Source organism: Zonotrichia albicollis, chromosome 22 (genome assembly GCF_047830755.1).
Source record: "Zonotrichia albicollis isolate bZonAlb1 chromosome 22, bZonAlb1.hap1, whole genome shotgun sequence".
In the NCBI taxonomy this organism is placed as follows: domain Eukaryota; kingdom Metazoa; phylum Chordata; class Aves; order Passeriformes; family Passerellidae; genus Zonotrichia; species Zonotrichia albicollis.
The window spans coordinates 53539-76870 of record NC_133840.1 but is presented as its reverse complement, the minus strand read 5'-3'; the positions used below and the strand labels follow the sequence as shown (position 1 = coordinate 76870).

Below are 23332 nucleotides of genomic sequence, written 5' to 3'. Positions count from 1 at the left end.
TCTAGACTGTAAAAAGAAATGTAACCACAGAATTATTAATGTTGGAAAAGACCTCTAAGATCATTGAGTCCAACTGTTAATGCAGCGCAGCTGTGTTCAATACTAAACCATATTCTCAAGTTTTAAATTCACATGCCTTTTGAACACATCCAGGGATGAGAATTCCACCGCTTCCCAGGGCAAGCTGTTCCAATGCCTTTAGGTGACTTTTTTTCTAATGATGATTAAGGGGAAAAAAAAACTAAACCAAAAATAAACCCAAAACACCCCCCCCCAAAAAAAACCAAACCAAAAAAACCCAAAAGAAAACACAACCTCAACAACAACAAAAAAACTACAACCACAAAACCAACAAAACAAAACACCAAACCCTAAAACCCCAAATCAAAATCGGACCTGAAAAGCTGAAGGAAAAAATTCAGCAGGCAAATGAGGAAATGGGAAAGTCCAGAAAGGATTAAAGAAGAAGAACAAAGCATACTGAGCATACACTTGTTTAGTGGAGGGTGAAACCAATGCCCCGAATTTGCACAAAGTAGTTTGATTATAAATTTTCCTATTGCAGTATGCTCATCCAGTGTTCCTGAGACAGTTGCTGAGCCCAAATGCACACAACTGCGCAGCAACACACAGCTCTGCCCACACTCCATTCAGCACAGCCACCCTGAACTGGACTTCCTTCGTCCTCACACATCTCCCGACTGACCTCGATCCTCCCCGCTCAACTGCTCTGAAGTTCAAACCCTGGCAAAATGCCACGTCCTCAGTTCCCCTTTCCTAGGAAGGGTCTTTCAGCCTCAGAGACCCCTCAAGAGTCTCTCAGCCTCCTCAGCAGCAGCACAGGTTCTTTTTAAATGTGCGACTCAATGCTGCAGGAAGCGGCTGGAACTGCACGCAAGGCAAACAAATCGGCTGCTGTGGGAACTACCGCAGCTACCTTTGCTAGCAGCTTGGTGCTGTGGCACCGGCTGGAGGAGGCACAGCACACACAAGTCCGTGGTGCTTCATTTCACCCACTTCCTGTTAAGATTTCTCAGGAAAAAGCCCACCTGTTCGCTGTACGTTATTTTTTTCATAGTTCCCAGAGCTCTAGACAGTAATTCTCAATTGATTTGTTGTAGAAATGCATAAAGATTGTGAAACAAATGAGAGGCGTATTAAGTATCCAGCTATCTAAAATGTCAGTCATAAAATATCCTTAGTAGTATGCTCTATCTTTACGTCAACAATATTCTTTACTGGGGGAAAATATTCTGGGAGCCAGACACAAGAGATGAAGGAGATAAATGAGCTTGACATTAGACGGTACAATTGTGTCCCCTCCGTATAGCTCTGCTACAGTTTAGATAGATCAGAGTTTCTCAGAGTGAAATCCGACGATGTTCCAAAAGATCACAAAATGATAAAGAAGTAACATTATTAAAAAAAAAAAAAAAAAAAAAAAGCACAGCAGAGATAATGTCATGTTTCTGAAAACGTGCTCAGTCACCCTGAAAGGTGAGGAAACTCCCAGTGGTGGTTTTCCACGAAGTTATTGCAGGACCGGTGGGACTTCATGCTGTTTTGTTCTGAAAACCCAGTATCGCGTGCTGTCCTGCCCCAGATTGTAGCGACACTGCCACAAATTAAAGCTACAAACCACAAATCTATTCATCAATGTCAGCTACCGTAAAAGACAATGGCCTTTCAAACTGTTAATATGAAATTTACAACCGATCCTGCAATATAAACTTTTAAGACTAAAAAAAAAACTTTTTAGTTTTACCTCAGATGATTTTCTCTACCGACTCACAGGGCTAGAAAACGGCTCCACGGCCGCCGGGGCTGCGCGCACCGGACGGGACGGTCCCAGCGCGCGGCCCCGGGCGAGAGCCGCCCGCCGAGCCCCGCACTAACGAACAGCCCTGGGAGAGCGGCGGAGGCACCGCCCGCCGAGCCCCGCGCTAACGAACAGCCCCGGGAGAGCGGCGGAGGCACCGCCCGCGGAGCCCCGCGCTAACGAACAGCCCCGGGAGAGCGGCGGAGGCACCGCCCGCCGCGCCGACACCCGCGCCACCTTTCCACACCGCGGGTAAGCGCCCAGTTACGGCCGGATGAAAAAGGAAGTCCTGCGCAGCAGTAGGGGTAAGCTAACACCAGCTTGCTTACCATGTTCCATTGCGATGCCTTTGAAAAGGATTTTACAATGGAGTGGTTCCTCACATTGTAAATTTTGTCTGGATGTAGAAAATAGGGTCACTATTTGTGAAATGGCCAAGTCCTCATTCAGGAAACGTCTCACGTTTTCTGTGGAGGAGTCTAACCAACCAGCATTAATGAGACTAGATCTAAATTAAGTATGTTGCCATATTCCTTGTTGGGTGCATGAAAAATAACATAAATAGTCTTATTCGTCATAGAATCAATCAGCAGCACTGCTGCCACTGTGTTGAAGTAGGAGAGTTCTCTAGATTGAGCTTACACTGCAGCATCATCAACTACTTTCTTTCAGTGTTGCTGAAATCCTAAAGCAGACTAACGTAATAGGTCTGAACAGTGGTGTTCCACTAGAGTCCAAAATAATCCATGAAGAAAGGCTGAGAGGGCTAGGACTGTTCAGCCTCCAGAAGGCTCATCAGACAGCTTCCAGCAGCCTTTCAGAATAGTCTTAAAAAGTAGATGATGTCTCTGCTGACATTATCTTGAAAATATTGCACAGAACTGATTTAGCCTTTAAAAGTAGGATCAGGTTGACAATAAACAACCATAGATACACTTTTAGATGTTATACAGAAACATTAGAAAAGTTAAGAAATGGTCCCTTTGAGTAAAATATGTACTACACCAACTTAATAGATTGTTCTTTTATCATTCATGTTAAACACACTGTCATATACACAAACACACATGCTCTGCATTTAAAAAAAATAATAATACTGAAAAATCAATTGGGGGCATACATTATATACTTTAATTTCAATGTAATCATACAATCAAATAGTTGAGGTTATTCATATAGAGCAGACCTCTTAATGCACAAAGCTGTAAGTTTTTCTAGAAGTATGTCATAGAACTATCTCCCTAAACCCTTACACACAAACCATCAATAGAGCAACTCAGCTTATACAGTCTTCAACTATCCTGAAAACAGGTGGCTGGTAAATCCCAGATATCTTTACAATCACCTCTCTGAAGTGGGAAGACTTTAGAAAACCTGTACAAATACCTTTGTGGATAGCTGCAAATTTTTGCAATACCTTGTGGATAGCTGCAAAAACAAGCTAAATTACAGAAAGTATGTAGATTCACCCTGCTGAATTAGCAATAATTTTACAGTCCAGAAGTTCCTTTATATAATTATATGCTATTAGGCCTAAATTGGCCAAGCACTTACCTGCATCTTCAGCACTCACATCACACAGTAAAATCATCTATGACCTCGGACTGTGAAGGAATGCCATGTATTAAGCCAGTATTGCCCCTCTTGTGGTAATTATGATGGATCACTAAAAAGTATTCTACTGTAAGAATGTAAATAGGTGTGTTGTATGTGCCAGTTTTGGACAGATTTCTCCACATGCTTAACCAAAACTCCTCCAAAACATAACTACAATGTGTTTATCCTTACAGTGCATTTGGTAGAGCTATAGGCACACACTTACTCCTCAGAATTATAATCATTCAAGACAAAGTAAAGAACTGAAGGCAATGGCATTTATATGCTAACAAAGCGGTTGCTTCATGCATGGTTTTTAAGTAAACTAGACTAGAAAGGGAGACTGAAGTAAAATCGTATTTTAAATGCAGTTGAACTTTTGTACTTTGTTAACTGAAGTTCAGAGCACACAGAATCATGACCGGAACAAAAATCTTTTAAGTAAAAGGTCTGTGTTTTCACTGATTTTACTTGGCTATCTGTCACATCATTCTAAAAAGATGCAATAAATCTGAAGAATGCTTGACATATTTTATTATAAATGTTCATCAATACAGAACCAAATTAATCTTTCTAAATATCTACACATCAATGTAGAACCAAATTAATCCTTCTAAATATCTACAGAAAGCACAAGGGCAGGTTAAAAAATATTCTCTAGCACAAGCAGACGATTTGTGGCTTTCAGTTTTTTTCTTTCCATGAGCCTGTTCTTAGGGAAGAAATAATTTTAGAAGGCATTTTTTAGTCCAGTAAATCTGGAGTAATCTAACTGTACTGTGGTTTTGATAGTAATTTAACTGAAAACTGAAACTAGTGCAAGGCTTTTGAAACTATTTCAAAACTCCCACATCTTTCCATATATATTTTTGTGTATTGTTCATTTGCCTCAGAATCAGCATCTGTACTGAAAAGAGTTCACTCTTGTCCACACTGAACAGCTGCTCTCCCCCTGAGTCCAGGTAAAAGGACATTACAGGCTTGTTTCTATTACAACTGTTCAAAGGATTTTGTATCTTGCTAGCTCCTACCTTTCCTGCAATCCTAAACCATGCAAGCACACGATCTCAGACAAAGAGGAGTCCCAGCTGTTGCTAGTAGTCTGATCAAGAAATCAATCCAGGACTGCCAGTAGAGGCATTAGCAACCCTCTCAGCAAATACTATTAGATTTGACCATTACAAACAAATGCCGTTATGTAACATAGTAATCTGTCACCACATTCATCAGACAAGAGGCTACGCTCTCTTTATGATTTAAGAGAACAAAACAATGCCTGTTTGATCTCTCTGTGTGTATGCTAGAGTAGAGGGGTAGAGGGGGAGGAGAGGCATGATTGCTCTAATGGTTGAGTACTCTAGGTCATTATTTGCTAAACAGAATTTTCCTTGTCCATCTGCCATCATCCATACTATGTTTAACAGGGAAGTGAAACTGAAGGTGCTGTCTTCTGGAGTTTTACCTGCATTTTAAGATGGAACACCTTCATAGCAGAATCACTGCATAAAATTGTCCCTAACCTTACAGACAGGAGAAGTACATTTGCTTCATGTGATCTTTAAACATAAAAATTCTAAAAATCCAATCTACTACTAGCACCGAAATCACAATATTTGCTTTTCCAATGTGTTTTTGTCTTTGTCAAACCTATTTCCGTATTACTGACACGGTGATGTGATCAACACTTCAGGGCAGTGCTCAGCAATACTTCAGCCAGCCAGCTACACAGCTGAATGTAAGCAAAGGGACAGTACAAAGCAAGAAATAATACTGTGTTCCATTTGCAAAGTGTCAGTCTTCCTGTTAGTATGCTGTACTTGACCCTTCTGGCTGGAGAGGTGTTGATGGTTTTATTCAAAGCATCGTAGATGACTGTACAGAGACTGGACATAGGTGAAGACACACATGGGATCTGGCTTGTGACCCATCACCATCATGTCTTCCACTTCTATCAGACGGTCACAGTGAGCCATTTTCCTGTATTAACAATAAAACAGATACAACAAATCAAGAGTTACATAACTGCTTCCAGGATTCATTTGATGCTCTGAGCATGATTGAAACATTTAAGAAATCCTGAGGTTTATTGGCAGCATTTCATTTCACAATGAATTGAGCAGGGCCGGGCTGGACATTGTTATTTTTCTGACAACAGAATATTCCTGTTCTTTCTGTCTCTTGCTTTATAGTGGGATCTGATCTAAAGCCCTGGAGGGGTGGTGCTTTTTTCACTATCATTCACATTCCTTATATCTGTAGCATGTAACCCAATCTCACACTACTCTGCCCATGTCTCAGTTCTTGGTTAATATATAGGGAGTTCCAAAAGAATGGAAAAACTCAGGAGGAGATGAGATGTGCTCATGAAGGCCTATGTGGCTGTGAATTGTTTGTTCTCCACCACACCCATTTCGTCAAGATGTGAGTGATCTGGACCAGCAGAAAGGAACAGATCTGCAGAGGCTGAAGATGAAAAATCAAAAGGGCAGGGATCAATTGTATCAGCATAGCTAGTACTGGGGTGAACAGCAATAGCTGAGAAAATAGCCTTTACTGACACTCAAATCAGTTTAAAGGCAATCATAGCTACGAACAGTAATTTATGTAATTTTCTCTCACGTAATGTTTCTTAGTGTTGTGTTTATGGTGTCTTTTGTTCTCCCCTAAACTAACTGTTTATATAAACTGAGGTAGAAGAACACTGCAGCTTTCCTTTGAGAGTTGTAGGTAGTTTTTTGGAGATCACCTAAATGTATCAAGAATCTCCTTCAACTCACTGACAAGCAACAAAATTTTTTAATATATACATATATGTGTATTTAAAAAAATACTTGTATTTCCCAAATTAATTCCTTTGCTAGAGGCTGTAATAAGGAGAAACAACATTATGTCAAGAAATGTGAAAGGTTTTTTCTGAATGGGCAATGGCAAATCCAGTTCTTTAAGTTACCTCATTAGCCATGTGTTCGTACCGCCTGTTACCATTTGGAAAAAGTGTACCAAACCCAGCTGCATACCACATGGAGAGGTCTTACGCTAAGAATCCCATTGATATCAGCTCAAAAATGTTACTATTTCTGACTGGCAGGTTCACATTCATAATGACTTTAACAAATTCGTTAGCATTTAACTACCTGCTATACAGCATAAAAAAGAATCTGGATAATGTGACTGAGGGTATTAGCTCTGCCTATTTTCAGAAATGCAGTTACCTGGTTGAGATACTGAGAAGCTCTCAGTCTTGATCTGTACTTACACTGAATTCAACCTTTGTTCTTTTTCAAGCAAAACAAGGCACAGTTAGAGAGGAAGTCTCACACGTTCTATGCATTCCCTCTGCAGAGCAACCTGGGAGGATGGGGCTTCATAATCTGAAGGTGTAATTGGACAATTAACCCCCAATATGTAAATGGACCAAAACTTAAAAAAGTGTGAAAACATGTGATCCGTCATCCATCCTGGATGTAGCCTTGGCCAGGCTCTTGTACTGTCCAAGGTGTATCCTTTGAAGGCCTTTTTATATTAAATACCTACTTTATTTCTTTAACATTGTCTAGCGTCTGTTCTAGGTAGCCTCCCAAGGCATCAACAGAGAGTCAAAAAGAATAATAAGGAAACTCTTCACTGCTGCTCAGGTGCATTAGACTTGAACTGGAAGCACTTCCCAGAGCGCTAATGTACTCACTCAGCCGTTGTGAAGGCCAGCTCAAAGTTCTGCTTGCGGTTAGCTGGGTCAAGCTTATTATAATCAAAAGCTTCAGGAAAGAAAGAATGCACAAGAGCGCAGAACGCCATCCCATCATTCCAGCTTGAGGAGAAGTTCTGCAGATCAATGTGCTGTCATGATGAAAAAAATACACATGTTAATGCAGCACAGGGGAACAAATAAGAGCAGCTGCTTTTGTTCAATGCAGTTTTCTATCATTCTTTCCCACCAGCAAGAGCACAGGCTTTATTTTCTTCTTCCCATCTTTGTATGTCCATTTAATTGTTGACATTCTGGGAAAAAAATGGCACTAAAAAGCAATAAAAGCTCTTTGCCTGAAATAGCCAGATGCAAAACAGACACATAGTCAAGGTCCCTGATCCAAAGCCCACTGAAAATACTGTGAAGAATCTCATCAACATCAGTGAGCACTGGAGAAGGCCAGATGCACCTGCTCAGTATCTGTGGAAATCAAGGACACTGCTTATATATAACCATAATCACTCTATGGAGGATTTAAAATTGAAGAACAGTTCTTTTTGTGAATAACCCTAGATAAAGACTATGCTTGCTGGCTTTGCCCGATTCAGTATCTGTTTACACATAGATAGGTAGAAACATAAGAAAAATCATACCTACTGCACAACCTGATTCTCAAAACAGATTCTTATTGTTACTTTCAAATGCCACAGTGAAAAGAAACATATTTGTTTCGTGCTGCTTTCTCATCATATAAAATTCAAGTCCCAGCTTTTCTGATAAGCAATTAACCATGCTTTTAATTAGTTCTGCTTATTTATACTATAATCTACAGTTAAGCAATAATTATGTGCATTTAGTAATGTTGAAAAACATACTAAACACATGCAAAAAATCCCTAGGAAAAAAATTCTGTATTTCTTTGACAGTTGCAGTTTAAGGCCAGGTAAAACGAGTAAAATCTCAACTGCTGTATTCCTATAGTGACACTGATGCTACCTCATAAAAATTTACTCAAAGTATGATTGCAACTCAACCATTTATTAAAAATTTATTTGTCGAATACTAAGAGAGTACTTGGGTGTGCATGTAGCAAAATGGCCATAGTCTCCATGTATTCAGAAATTGTCATGTATAATGTGAATAAAAAATTACAGCCTGCAACTAAGAAAAAAAACTCTGGGTGTATACTGAAATTTTTATCCATAAGCACAAGAAGGCTAGCTTTTAGAAAAACAATAATGCATTGCTTTAATATACATACAGAATCTCATTCATGCAGTCACTGACAGTCTTGAATTGTTGCCTACACAAACCATATTCATGTTACCCACACAAAAATTGATGACTTTGAGGAAGTTAACTAATTCTCTAGCATATTTTACATTCCCCCTTTGAGCACGGAATTTGGCAAATTCTCTTGAAACAAAAAAGAGAGAGATCAAAATACTACCATATCTTTACCTTGTATCCTATGGTTTTTGAGCGACACCAGTCTAACAGAATTTGTTTAATGCTGCTAGCGCTGGCAACCCCAAAACTCAGCGACCTCTTCAGCTTAGCTCTGGATTCTCCTTTTCCTCTGGAAAATTAACAGAGACCAGATTAAATTATATTCTAGAAAAACTTAAACCTATTTGTCAGGAACATCTATACAGCTTTGCTCAGGTCAGCCCCTGTCCAGGTGATATTTGAGAAACATGTTGCTGAAACCTCGACCTGTTGGTCCTGCAAGAAGAACTTAGTTTTATTAAATGAAAGCCAGAATTCCAATTCCAATCCCTCTTTTCTTTAAATCATACTCCCATCAAGAAGTGTATATATTTTGATCCTTAATGAATGGCAGCAGAAAGTCACTATATTTGCAGTCTCCTATAATGATGGAGAAGGCAGCTTTCACAGAACTCTTCCCTGATAAAAGGGAACCTGCTGCTTCAGCTGAACAACTCCAAAGTCAGAGGATTCTGTAGCTGTGAATTTCCAAGGCTTGGTCTGTGGAGTCAGTGAAACTTTAGGGGCCTCATATTGTCGCTAGGCTCCAAATCCTACACGGAGAGAGTTCTCCCACCCAGCTGTACTCTGCTGGTAATAACCGACAAATTAGTTTTCCATTAACAAACCATTCTGGAGACAAGGACTCAGACATACTTTGCATCATCGCGTTCAAGTTTTTCAAAAAGCGCTTTCCTGGCCTGCGTTCCTGAAGTCCGCGGGAGCGTCTGAGACCGCACCAATTCTCGCCTCCTTTCAACCTGGCGATGCACAGTAGGAGGAGGTGAGTGAGAGCTGGGGGTCACCTCACAGCAACTGTCAATGGCACTGGAGAAACATAATGTGAAAAGGAAGTGGTAAATGAAAGAGTAACTCTCTGCAGTGACAAGAGCAAGCATAAAGGTTCAACTGTTGTCTCTAAACCTTCCAAAAGATCCATTTAGAGAGGACCTGCATGAAAAGGACCTGCATCAAAAGTAATGTTAATAAAAGTAAAATTATTATTAAGACACAACAACACATAAGTATTGAAGCACCTGAGGTGCTGTTACAAATAAGACACAGCTGGGCAAGGCCGCAAGCACTTTGCAGCATTGAGAAGAACAACAATTACAAACCTTCAAGAAAAAAAGAAGACAAAAAAGTTGTGGCCACACAGGAGCCCTAAATCCCATCAATTTCCAACTTCAGAGATGGGGAAACAGGCAAAGAACAATGACATCAGTGTCACATGTTAATTTCTGTTACAGATGGAGGTCGGGTATGACACCAAGGTTTCTAGGGTGCTCACTGTATCATGACTCAAATACTGAAGTGCTGATGTTGGAACTACCTGGGAGGAAATGTAATACCTAATTTGGGATTGTTTTCAAGACAGATACAAGCCTAATTTAAGAGATTTAAACTTTCTTCACTCCAATTCTTTTCTTGATGGATATTTTGCATGCTAAGCATGTCTGTATATGCCAGGAATAATTGTGATAACATGTAATCCTCTACTAAGCAACTGCAACTTGAGTTAATAAAGAGTGTGTAGTAGTCCTCAGGAAGGCATTTATCTACAAATTAAAGTCTAGGGTAGCCAAACTAAGGATATTTGCTGGTAATTATATGTTGGTTTCCAAAAATAAACCCAAAGTACTAATTTCAACACAGATTAGTATATTTAAAACTGTTTTCAAAGGATCTGACAACTTCCTCCTCCTAACAAAAATCCACCACTATCAAGCACTCATAATCTTACTGAATAAGAGTAAAACAATGTGTAAATCCACAGTTAGGTCTACTTGGAAGTGCTCTGTAAAATTTTGTCTCTTCTCATCTCTGTTCCACTTAGCCCAGAGGAAAGCTCACAGCCTTTAACACGCTTAAAATATAGCACCAGTGTCTCATTTGTTCTTTGGTGCACTGGTGGGACAGCCTGAAGAAGCACCCCCCACCAAAAAAGGAGCCAAATGTGCTAAGGCTATCCAAAGCTGTAATCACAGGCGTGATGTTCATGTACAGCCTACCAGATGCCTCGTGGAAAGAAAGGTGTGAGGATTAACCAGGATATGGCCTTGATATAGTAATCAGAGGCACAAAAGAGCAAGTCATGCAGGGATAATGAGTGATCCTCAAACTAGACATATAGCATGATGTATAGAGCAAGTTGCTGATTTCCTGTGAGAAGTACAATCAATAAATAACCTGGTATGTTTCACCTGAGAACATTCAGGGTATGTATATAAGCACTGCTGTGTTGAATGAAAACTACTATGTACAGTACATCACTAGGATGGTTTTAGTACAGATAGTGTGATTATTCCAGTAGTCATTGACATCGATTGGTTATTCACTGAAAGTAGATGTGTGGTTAAGAGGAATATGCCCATTTACATGTTGATGGGCATAGCACATACATTACATACATTAATGTAATTTAATGTATGTACATACATATATTAAATGAACTACCTATGTTAATGTAAGAGATTATGGGGCAAGTAGATTAATGTACAGTTATACATCCAATGTTTAAAACAGCATCTGGGACTCACCTGTTTTCCAAGTCAGCAGAACACCTGTCCCTTGAGACTACATTGACCACAATGGCCTAACAAAATGTCATGAAAAATGCATACCTTTCACCAGTTTTGGCTCCACTACGCAGCCCATAGTTCACAGTTGACACAGGCTTGGTGACAGAAGTAGCATTCTCTGTGTAAAAACAGAAAAGATGCATTAGTGCAGAAACTTTCCTCATGTGCTTTCAAATAGAAACTTTCCTCATGTGCTTTCCTGGCGGATAGACGCCCATTGATTTTTACTCACCACACTGTAAAGCTGCAGGCCTCTGACTTCCATTTGAGCTAACAGGCTGGGGAAGGATTTTCCCCAGCAGTTCAATTCCTCTGTAAAACTGCAGCGAGGATAGTATAGGCATAACAGGAAGGACTCCAAGAGGATGCCTTTGATAAAACTGCATTTGGAAGGTCAGATCACTTTGGGCCCTCAGAGCAGGGCACACTGCCACTGACATTTCAGTTAAAGGAAAAAGTGGTGCTTGCAAAAGTCATTCTAGCAGACAAGCCCTGGGGAGTTTAATGTAATTGAGTATGTTGATGAGTACATAATTTAAATGATCTCATTTCTACCAGGAAGACATTTTAGTTTGTAAAGTAGAACAGACTCGAAGTTGCAAATGTGGCTTAAAATCAACTTTGCCTCTTCCTCCCTCCACCTCTGAGGTTCTACCTTATGTGCTTTGCCTCTTAGGGCTCAGCTTTGGACTCCAGCTATGCTCTATAATTGCAAAACAGTGGAGTGTCTTGCCCAGTTTTAACATACCAAAGCCAAAACTTGTTGCATAAACCAGCAACTGATTTCTTGAAAGCTCCTTCTATAACGAAGGACTGCCATCTTAGAAGCAGTCCAACCTGATCACTGTCTTACTCTCTGAAAATGCAGAATTCTTCCCTCTTCTTATAGAAGTGATCCAGATCAACTACACTTCTCATGTAAAACACACTGGTAGGTGCCAGCATACAGGTGTGACAAATTTGTGACCACTTACAATTGCCATATGCCAATCTCAGATGTTTTCAGATGAGGAGGTATGTAATCCTTATTCCAGAAGAGCTACATATTTTGCTAAATAGACTGACACTTGAGACCACTGTGAAATGTCAGTACATTGTGCAGACAGTAACAACTTGGTGACAGCAATCACAGGTACTTTTGGAGAGAGATCAACTCATCTATTTCAACTGAAATCAGAAAGCTCAAAGTAATTTGCTTCAGCATACGAGGGTGAGCACGCCACTTTCCAAGTGCCTTGTGTGCATTCACAGTTTTCACTTGATCACCTGAGATCTTCGCTGCTCAAGCTGCCTGTCTCACTTTTCTGGCACCTATGGTTTCCGCTGCAGAGATTGCCTAACGGTACACACGTACATCACTGTGCAAGTAAGGGTAAGTACCCCTCACTTTGAACTGATTGAGAATCTGATGGAATAGAACAAGTGTTTGTGATTCTGTGAGTCTGTATACATATACCTGTTAGCAATGTTAGTATTACCGTGTACCTACAAGTCAAAAGTACATGCTCAGATCCCCCAAAGAGCCCAGAATCACTCTCAATTTTTGTTGCATAAGGGCATGCATATAGGAATACTCACCTCCAGTAGCAGATGAATCCATTGTTCTCACTGTAATTGAATTCCAGTCCTTCGCTGTATCAGCACAAACAAAGACGACAGGAAGTGTTTGCTGCATTTTTAGTTTTAGTAAGATAAAAACTGTCTGCAAATAACCCCTATCTCTTGCTAGCAATCCCATCCCAGTCTCCTTCTGTAATTTCTGACTCATATATATAGAGTCCAATTTGTAAGTGTCACAGCCAAGGATGAACGGCTTCCATGTGATTTCTTTTTTTTAAACTCAGTTTCAATATAACTAAGATTCTGCAATCACGGACATATGTATATGTGTCAGACTGCTGTCAGTCATTCCTTCTTCCAAATGACTATTAGAACCTGCTGACCAAATATCTGCCTAACTTCACACAGGACCTCTAGTCCTAAAGCATTAAAAATGTCCACAAATTTCATGAAAACAGCTGGGCATGTTTAAGAGATTCAGTAACTTACTGAATTCAGTAACTGTGCTGTAAGAGACACTTCACTAAAAAGTCAACTACGTTAGGCACAAGAATTCTCTGCACATGTGACATTACAGCTGAAAGCTCCAGCTAGGACCCACAGTTCCAAAATGGAATGTCCAACAATGGGATATATAGCCATAGAAGCAAGGTTTCATAATGGCCACTAGGTCACAGGACAAATCTCATAGCACCAGTTGAAGAAAGGAAACGGGATGCGGCTCTTTTACCTGGCTGGTTGGAAGATTTTACTCCCATTTTATTTGCGCTCTTGCCCTGTCCCAGCAGGCAAGAAGATGTATTAGTTGTTCCTGCTGAACAGATGCTCTCTCCTGAAAACTTCTCAGATATCCTGGTTACTGCAGTAACAGGAAGGTGGGGCATCTGTAAGGTGACTGCAGGGGCATGGGCTTCGGGGGACGAAGATTCTGACATCTGAAAACAGGTCAGTTCATGGGCGACTTTTGCCTGACCTGAATAAAAAATGGGAGAGAGGAAGTAAATTTGTTTGCAGTTTGTAACAAAGCTACAAATGAATGTTCATGCAACAACTTTATTTTACAGGTCATTGGACTTACTCCTCTTTGAAACATTATACCATCTACATAGCAGAAACAACCCTAGCCCAAGTGACCCTTGTAGCGATCACACTTACTCTATGTGAATCTCAGCAGGAGCAATATCTTCAGATCATTAATATATTAGCATTTGCATTTGGTAAGCTTCTTTTCCTCTGCGCAGCTCTCAGTAACAATCTCCTGCCCCAGTTACAGAAGCAGCATTTTTGTTCATGGTTTTATGAAACACTGTATATGACTCTTTCCTTCCTCCACTGAAGGATGACAGAAGCAGATGGGTGACTTGCAACATGTTTTGGGACACAAGACTACAACGGCACCCACCTCAGAAGGTCTTACTGCTCGTGTCTCAAGTTAATGCAGGTGTAATAGCCTCCAATTTATGAAACACCGTAGTACATGCTTAACAGTATAGCCAAAGTTTAGAAATTAAACTCCTAATTATGAAATAAAGTACAGGTGCCACTGGACAATATCCATAGAAACTATAGAAGATTCTAACCCTTCAAAAATGTGAGTCCTGCTCTATGACTGCCAAGATCAGGTATTTTACAAGCGGTGCTGCCTCATTTCATGCCCTGTTCCTACCAGATGATGAAGATCGATGCCCATTTTCAATGATGGAAGAACTAAAAACTCTTCTGAACTCAGGTTTCTGGTGGTCATCCAGGTCTACACTCTGTCAGAAAAGAAAACAGACACAACAGCTAAATTTCAAACAGCAGCAAAAGTGAGAAGAATATCCAGACACACCTGCCAAGAACAGGTCTTCCTCATGCAAGAGACCACAAAATAAGAAAGGAACAATTACCTAACCCCAGGAGCTGAGCCTGCGAATGAAGCATTGGCAATGCATAACTTAAATCAATCTTCACATGTGTGTCCTTAAAGGACCCTAGGAGGTGTTGTCTTTTGTTAGATAAAGGTATCAGCACCCACTGCAATGGTGATAAACAGAAGACTTGATGTACCAGTGGAGAAATTGATTGAGATTGCATAGTTAATAATGCTGTTCATGTTTTTTATTTGCTGCAGAAAGAAAGTACAGTATAAAAACATATTGTACAGGCATTACAAAGTAAATTCAATCCTAGGACACGACAGCTATTTTATGATCTGCAGCGTTTGTAAGGATAGCTTTTTTTCTGGCAAAAGCATAAATTGTCCTCATAATGGCTGTCAATATAATTCCAAAAAAATCAGCCAGGAGTTTTTTTGTGGGTTTACTAGGAGGTTGTGGGGGGTTTTGAGGGGTTTGTTTGATTGCGTTTTTTGTCTGGTGGGGATGGGGTTTTTTGGGGGGGTGAAGGGGCATGTTAAATTGTGAGGAACTATGTGATTTTTGGCTGCATAACTAAAGGAAGAAGAAACTGCTTCATAGATACATGATTACGGCAGTTAAGTTTCCCAGAAGAAGCAGCAGCTACAAGTAGTAGAGAGAAATTCCCCAACACACAGCCCACAAAAACGTTCATTGATTGCGCAGTTATACCCAGATTTTTTAATTTCTGGGAGAAACCCACTATTTTGAAACTTTTGAAAAAGGTACTGTGCATGAATAAACTCAGTCATCACTAGCTGCCAGGATTGAGAAAGTTACAAATTAAACAAATACTAATTATAGAAAGCACGCAGAATCAGAGGTTCAGAACCTCTATTGCTGCATTTAGTGCAATTGAGATCCCAGTCAACAGTTACTGCCCAAATCCAGAACTGAAATGTGAAGCACAGCTAATGCAACTCCCTATAATGTATCCACGATATACAGTTAGAACTGTTTAGCCATTCATGTCACATTATGACCTGAATGTGAAGAATGCCTGTGTAGGCTGTAAACATGAATCTACTTTTATAAGCTGGGGAGGTGTGGGTGAGTAAAATCGTCAAATGACATGATTGTTGCAAAGGTCACATAGCATTCTACACACTGAACTGGCTTTCTAATGCAACGTCAAGAGCTGCGTTACCTTATTTCATGCAAACCTGACTGCTACAGTTTGGCTAACAGTGCCAAAGAAGAAACTGATACCAGGCTGGAGGATGGGGAAGAAGGCCCATGTGCTGACAGAACAGTGGGAGGATCTGAGATCAGATTCTGATGTGCATTTAGTAGTGTCAGACTGAAGTACTTTCAGAATTCACTGTGGAGATGCCAAGCTACTGACAAACTCGTGTTTAGCAATACTACTTCTGTCAGTGCTGGTTATATAGATTATAAATAGCAGAGGGATAACTACACATATCTGATCTTAATAATAAGAAGTACACATTTGTACAACTCATGTGACAACAACACAATGAAGAACTGATGAAGAAAAGAAAGTTAACACTAATATTTTGGATGCCTTATCCAAAACTGGTTTGTAGAACTAATCTCTGTGTAGGTCAGAGGTTTCCATGTAAGGAGGGTGATAATACTTTCCATAGTTATAGGGCTGCTGGAATTTCTCCTTTGCTGCAAAGAAGTTACACTTTGGAGATCCTTAACTGGAAGCTGCAATTATCGCAAGCCAGTAGTAAAAATTCAATGCATTCAGAAAAAATAAGCACCAGTTCACAAGATTAAGAAAAAAAAAATACAATTGTTATTTCCTCGCTGAACCTCTAAGGTGCATGTCTGTTATGTCTCTTCAAGATTTTGTCTGCAACAAGGTCAAATTCTAGAAGAATGACAGACACATATGATATTGCTCTCACTCAGATGACAGATTTCAGTCATTCAGTGTCATTCATAAAACCACCAACTACCACAGAGGTCACAATACAAATCTCTGGTTCTAGAAATGCTGTTTATGTAGGAGAAGTACATCCCATTCTTAAATATGATAGGTGAAATTGTTGCTTCACTTTGATGAACAGTAATATTGCCACTGACTGCCACAGAGGCAAAGTTCCACACTCTGTTCCTTGCATATATAGAGCTCACTGAGATACCAGATAATGGGAACAATGAAATTTTGAGGAAATGGAAACAAGCCAGCTAGACACCAGCAAGAAGTGTACCATGTTTACCCCTTAATTCTACTACAAGAAAGCCATTGTCCACAAGACAATACAAGTATTCTCTATCTGTAAGTGACCCTGCTACGTGAAAAAAAACCTTTAACACCATGAACATATTAGAAAAGCTATTGCACTGAAGAAAAACAATAGGAGTACTGGATATAAACGGATAGGAAGGAACAATTCTCCCTTAGCAGCTTCAGAAGGTGCCTATGGCTATGCCACAGTGAGTTAAAACAAACAACAAAAATAATCTAGATAAGGATCAAGGCAACCATGAAATGTCACCATTCCAAAATGACACTTCTGGAAGTATAAGAGAATAATGAAGAAGTTAAACCAACAGACACTTCCTTTATCAAACAGAGGAGTTAAGATAGTTTGGAAACAGAGTATGTAATGCTCTATTAATCATGTAATCTCCCTGTCATTATAGAACCATAGAACGGTTTGAATTGGAAGGGATCATAAAGATCATCTTGTTTCAACACCTTGACATGCACAGGGATTTCATGCATTAGATGAGGTTGCTCAGAAGCCCTTCCAACCTGGCCCCAAAGACCGATAGGGGTGAGGCATCCACAACTTTCCCAGGCAACCTGTGCTTCACCACCCTTCGAGTGAACGGTTTCTTCCTAACATCTAATCTAAACCTGCCCACTTTTAGTGGTTTAAAACCATTGCCCCTTGTCCTGTTGCTATCTGCCCGTACAAAAACAAGTGCCTCACCCTCTTTTTGTAACGCCGCTAAAGTATTTGAAGGCCGCAGTGAGGTTTCCCTGAAGTCTTCTCTTCTCCGGGCTGAATAACCCCAGCTCTCTCAGCCCATCTTTGCTGGAAATACTTAGGTCATTATATAGACCCCAAGTCATGTCTTATGCAGTTACTCACAGGCTGCCTAAGTGCCGGGTGCCATCAGGTCATCAGGGAGAGATCCCAATGGGTAGTAATACTTGTTTAGACCTTCATAGGTGGTCATAGCCAGCTATCTATCTCTCTGTGGCTTTGACCACTGCTGGCAGATTGTCTGCAGCTGTCTGTCCAAGTTATACAACAACTCTTCTGAAAGTTTCAAAACGGGACACCCTTAAAGTACTTTTAGTTCTCCCTCTTAACAAAGGCATCATGCTTAATCACAAAAACTATGGAAATATCATAAGTTATGAAGCTCTTGCCAAAATGTAAAATCAGACCAACAAAAGAAAGATCAAAACTCTTTCTTTGTAAATGCTCAATAGCGCAGGTATGGCTCCAGGATCCAGATCTTTGAAACTACCTCTTCAAATATCGCCTATTTTCCACCTTTGTGAAAGCAGCTCTCAAGACTCTGGCGTGATTAAGAGAGCTGAGTTGAAGTCTGGTATCAAAATAACAGAAAGACTCACCTCCAAATTGGAGCAGCTAACGGCCATTTAAAATTCCACCAAAAACAGCATTTAGACTGCTCCATATCAGCTTTCAGGGACATCATAGCAGAAATTGCCCAGATTAGAATTAAAGGGAGATTTGTGTTCTCACTTCTGAACTATGCTTGGAATTCCCTGGATTCATTTTTTTCCCAAATGAAATTATAATGAAAAATAATCTAGCAATATTAGAATATAATGGCTGAGATACCAAAGATGCTCAGAATCTCTGATATTCAATTAATGCGGAATCGACCGCACAGTAAAAAGGAACTCAACCAATAAATCTTTTCAGGAGCAAGAGAGCACATCTTGATTTGCTACTATTTCCAGGTCAGCATTATTTGCTTCTTGTGTCTCACATTGTAGAAGTATTTCCTAAGACTAGAAGCGTCACCAGTTTTATTATAGGTGCTCGTGTGTCTGTAAACATACACAGTGCCATTTATGGTATTCTGTTTCAAATGCTTCAGTCATATAACCAGAAACTGGAATCAGCTGAAGGAACAGTGTTCATTACAGAAAATCTGAGCAACTGTCCCAGCAACCAAGGCTTGGTCTTTCATCATTTGCATGCAGCCACATCAGAACCTGACCCACAAACTCATGTTTTCACTGCACAAATTTGGCATGTAGAGCTGTAGTTGCACCTCCCATACTTCTCAGTACTGAAATTCCCTTTCGGTCAGCTCTGCTAACTTGGGAACTTCTCCAACCTAAATTGTTGGGAGGGCACTGAAGAACAATCAGCACTTAAGTGATCTTCCTTGAACCCCCAAAGCAAAGCAGGAAGGTTCCCCTCCAAACAAAAGCTCATACTGTGCTTTAACGCAGACCGATACCTAAAGCTGGATATTGGCCATAACATTGATGCAAGACTTTCACAGACTGTGAAGTGGACACCACAGCATAGACAGTGGTGATGGAGTGAGGGACCACAATCCCTTGTCCCTTCTGTATCACTCATCTCATTTCAATTCCTTGCAATACAAGCAAGTGTGCATAGCTCCGCAGAACAAAAAGGAAGCCGTCTGGAAGTTGTATGGATGCTGCTTACCTTTGTCACATAGGGGAAAGGCAGCAATTGCTAGAATGTATCAAATAACAGTTTTACCTTTCCATTTGCCCAGAGGTAGGAAGCCCAATGATCCCATTCACAGGTCAGTAGGAATGAAGAGGACTGGAATGCAATACAGACTCTGCTCATTCCCACCAATTCTAGTCAATGTAACTTCCAAGCTTTTCTTCTTTAACCCCAAGCCTAGATTGACCACAGACCCGTTTTTTAAAGCTCCAACAGTTTTAAAACCCCCTTAAGACATGCTTAACCCAGAGGACATGAAACAGGCTGTCATCTGTGAAAGCCAAGTCTCTAGTACCTTAGTTTTATGTGACCGAATCACAGTGTACTGACTGGTAGCGCTCTCCTGGCGTCAGAGGTGGCACAGGAGCTCTCAATTCTTATCGCAGAGACAGACACAGGGAAAGAATTACACAAAACATCTCGGTACCAGATGAGCTTTCCACTATTGGGATTTCTGTGCACCAAGTTACAGTGCTCCATTACACTGCAGAAAGTTTTATCAGTGGGATGGATGACTACGTTTGTGCAAGTTCAGGTCATGAAAGCTTGTGTCAGCCTCTGAGGGACAAGTGCAGGAGTGAGGGACAGTGCTTGGACAGCAAAACTGACTCACTGCGGGATGTTATCTTATGGAAACCACTGCCTGCTATATGCTTAAGCTATTCTCCTTTGCAAGCTTGCCAACTGGCAAACAGCACTGTTGGCACACAGATCCCCCAGAATCGAGTCCAAAAATGATACAAAAACATTTGCGTGCACACGTACATTGATAGCCTAGACTGCCCCATCTCCTCTTATTTCTAACCACAGGGAAGCAACAGGTTGCTACTACTCTAACCAAGATCCCAGTCTGACCAAAGAGGGCCATAATCAGCTAGATGGTATCACAGCCAAGACCATCTCTCAGAGCACCTCCCAAAATACCACTGACCCCTGGCAAAAGAGGAACCCCGTGTACTTAAACATTATCCCGTGCCAACGCAGTCTGGCAACACCCGTGAAGCATCCCTACATGCTTGCCCTTGGCCCTCCCACCTGTCGTCTCCCTGGCCGCTTACTTGGCTCCGGCCAGCGACCGTTCGCTTGGCATGACCGGAGAAGGCGCCGTCGGCCGAGCCTTGAGCCGGCGAGCCGGGCCCCACGACCTGGGGGCTCTCTGCCGCCTCGTTCACCCACTCCTGCGACAGCCCCGCCGACCTGCCCAGGGCCTCCACCTGCCGAGACAGGCGCTCCAGCTGTACCCGGAGGCGCCGGTTCTCCTGCTGCAGCTCAGAGACAGCGTGTGCCAGGGGACTGGCGAGGCGCAGCACCTCCTCCACCTGCCGGCCTACTCCTTGCTTGAACAGCTGGATGTCCACATGTATCTCCCGGACGGCGCCCCGCAGCGTGTCCTCGTAGCGTTCCAGGCCGTCGCAGACAGTCTGCGCCTCTCGGCTGTTCAAATCCTCGCTCTCGCCGGCCATGGTGCCCGCGCACCGCAGGCTGCGCGGCCAGGGACGCGGGAAGGTCGGGAGCGGCTATCAGCAGACGCCGGATCGTCTCCCTCTTCGCCTCTCCACCTCTTAGAGACCTCCCCGTGCCTCCCGGCGGCCCCTAGCCCAGCCCTAAGCCCGGCCCCCGGCGCCGCCGGGCACGGCCCGTTCTGCTGGGGCGCGGGGGCTCGGCGGGGCGCGCCCCGTGCAGCCGCCGCACAGAAGCGGCGCGGATGGTGCGAGTCGTGCGGCTGCCCGGTGTGCTCCGCTCAGCGTGCAATCCTTCAAAGGGGGAGATGGAATATCGGGAGGGAATGGTGGAACAAGCAGGGGAAGGGGCGGGGCCACGAGATCGTTCTCAGCTGCCCGAGGCCTTTAGCCCGCGATGGGCTACGGGCGGGGCCGCGGGAGCGAGACGGCTCGAATCGGGCGGCAGCGCTGGTGTGGAGCAAGGAAGAAGCGGGAGATGTGGGTCGGCAAGGAATCGGAGAGAGACAGAACGAGGGGAGGAGGGGTTTGTACCAGGTCTTTCCCGGCTTGCTTGGACGATGACGATGTGAAAGTATGCACAGATTGTCTCTTTAGCGGGGAACACGGAGGCGAGGGGAGGAGAGAACGGTCTTTGAGGGCGTAGAGACGGAAATGCACGCACAAGCACCCTTAGACAAACTGCCAGATTTCTGCGCTTTCATGGGCAGAAACTTGTAACCAGCATGTTCACACTTACACGTTTCCCACAGTAGGCTGCAATTCCATGGCCATTAGTATTGAGCTGTCAAGTCGTCCAGCAGATCCAATCTGGGTGCATGGTGGATGCGACACATTTCTGTCCAGCTAACGAGAGCCACGATGCACAACCCTTTCAGGCATATTCTTTACTGCAGCACAAGACAAAAAAGCTCCACAGAAAAAGGGAATCTGAGAAATATTTTAAGCAAATTTGCATCATCAGGTAGCCTATACATGACAGCACTTTATGTCAGGTGGCTACAACTTCTTTGGTACCATTTAACAGTTGTCAATAGTAGCCTACTTGCAGCAGCAAGTAGCTAAGCCTGTAAATCTGGAATGTGCAGGGAAAGTTGGCATTCTGCGCCAGTCAGTATATGTAAAACTCTAAAACAATAATAACAGATAACAGAATTCAATTACCATTAGCTCACAGGCAATTTCTTAACATATGCAACCTTATCGAAAAACAATATGTGTGTGTGTGTGTGTGTTGACAGCTCATAGCTATTAGCTAATGGTACTAATAGTGTAATTCTTTGGAAAATACTCTTGTCTAGTAAATATTTCCATTTTTTACCATTTTTTAATTGCTAAAGAAAATTTCTACTTTTTCACAGAACAACTATCTAGCAGACATTTTAGTTTTCTGGCAAAAGGTGTTTTGAAAGAAAATTTCCAACCTATCCTCAGCTAGGTCTAGCAGAGCTAAGCAAATCAAATTGTTTGGCTGTTTACAAAGACTCAGCAGCCATAGCGTAATTGCAAACTGCCAGTGTTCTTAAAACTGCCTCTCATTCATGCTTTTAGATCAATTTACAGTACAGGTGAGCGTACCAATAGTTAACGTACATCCTAATTTCACAGAAAAATTAAGTACAACTTTCTGTCTGTCTCTCTGTCCTGTTGCAAAAAAGGAATTAGCTTTATACTTCAACAGTCTGAAACCACACTCCCCTTTCTGTTCCCTTTTGAAATCTTCTCCTTCGGACCTTTTGCAGGTGGACAGAGCATGGGAATATGTCACTCTCCAGAAGCCTCTCAAAGCAGTTATTGGATGTAAATAGCACAGGTGAAGCCCAAACCAGTGATTCAAAGATGGAAAGATAATGTTTAGTTTCTCAGAGCTTAAACTGAGAGATTTAGAATATTTTGACGCCCAAATGACACTAGATTTTCTGTCTCAATATCTGATGGTTTTTCTTCTTCTGCAAAACTCTATTGGAAAATAGGATTTCTTTTGAAGTACAGGCAGTCAAGGACCTCTTTTCAGGTCTGAGCCACAAACCAAAGACCAAGATCAAAGGGTGCATTTCTGTTCATGGTTTTTCAATAGTTCCCTAAGCACTTGTGGTTATCACTTTTTAGAATCAATCTGGAGTGCTAGAAAAAAACTGAAAACTATCCTAGAACAGCAGCAACGTGTAATTTCATTAAAACAAACTCTGTTTCCTTCCCTACATGTCTCCAAACAAAGACAAACGCACGTATAATGTAGGTGGGTGTACCCGTGTGCATTCAGAAGCCAAACCATGAGCTGGGAAGTCTTCACCTGATAAGTTCTTTCTAGACTTTTGTTAAAAGCATACTCATTTCAGACCATGGGAAAACACAACCTACTAATCTAAAAGCTAAGCAATCCAGTGGTAGTTATGCAACAAGGATTTAAAGAGGTATCTTAGACATAAGATTTTGGATAGTTTAAATATCAAAAGCCTATTCTGAAATTGGGTCAGTTGAGTGCATGGGTACAATCACTGCTCAGATGAAATTTCACAGCCTGTCTGCATGTGAAACAACAGTTTTTTAGGGGATACAAGCATCATA

General features: G+C 41.7%; 1 protein-coding gene and 1 long non-coding RNA gene across 3 annotated transcripts; one reads left to right on the top strand and one right to left on the bottom strand.

Moving 5' to 3' along the window:
- Positions 1-1987: 1987 nt before the first annotated feature.
- Positions 1988-13653, top strand: LOC141731425 (uncharacterized). 2 transcript variants are annotated; one of them, XR_012583527.1, is made up of 2 exons: positions 1988-2124; positions 6758-13653. It is a non-coding gene; the product is annotated as an uncharacterized LOC141731425 (long non-coding RNA). The 2 variants fall into 2 exon arrangements; XR_012583528.1 differs by having other exon boundaries at positions 1989-2124; positions 6973-13653.
- On the bottom strand, positions 3933-21252 carry SMTNL2 (smoothelin like 2). The gene is made up of 9 exons (XM_005496598.4): positions 20363-21252; positions 14400-14490; positions 13464-13706; positions 12752-12805; positions 11216-11291; positions 9249-9419; positions 8565-8682; positions 7101-7252; positions 3933-5392 (listed from the first exon to the last, which is right to left on the bottom strand). The coding sequence occupies exons 1-9, from the start codon at positions 20765-20767 to the stop codon at positions 5266-5268; spliced, it is 1437 nt and encodes a 478-aa protein (XP_005496655.1). The 5' UTR covers positions 20768-21252; the 3' UTR covers positions 3933-5265.
- Positions 21253-23332: the final 2080 nt, after the last annotated feature.

Coding starts and splice junctions, on each gene's coding strand:
- SMTNL2 (XM_005496598.4), bottom strand. CDS start 20,767: ATGGCCGGCGAGAGCGAGGATTTGAACAGCCGAGAGGCGCAGACTGTC. Junction 11,292..12,751: donor GGATTCATCTGCTACTGGAG/GTGAGTATTCCT, acceptor GTTTTTACACAG/AGAATGCTACTTCTGTCACC. Junction 9,420..11,215: donor GGAGCCAAAACTGGTGAAAG/GTATGCATTTTT, acceptor ATGTTTCTCCAG/TGCCATTGACAGTTGCTGTG.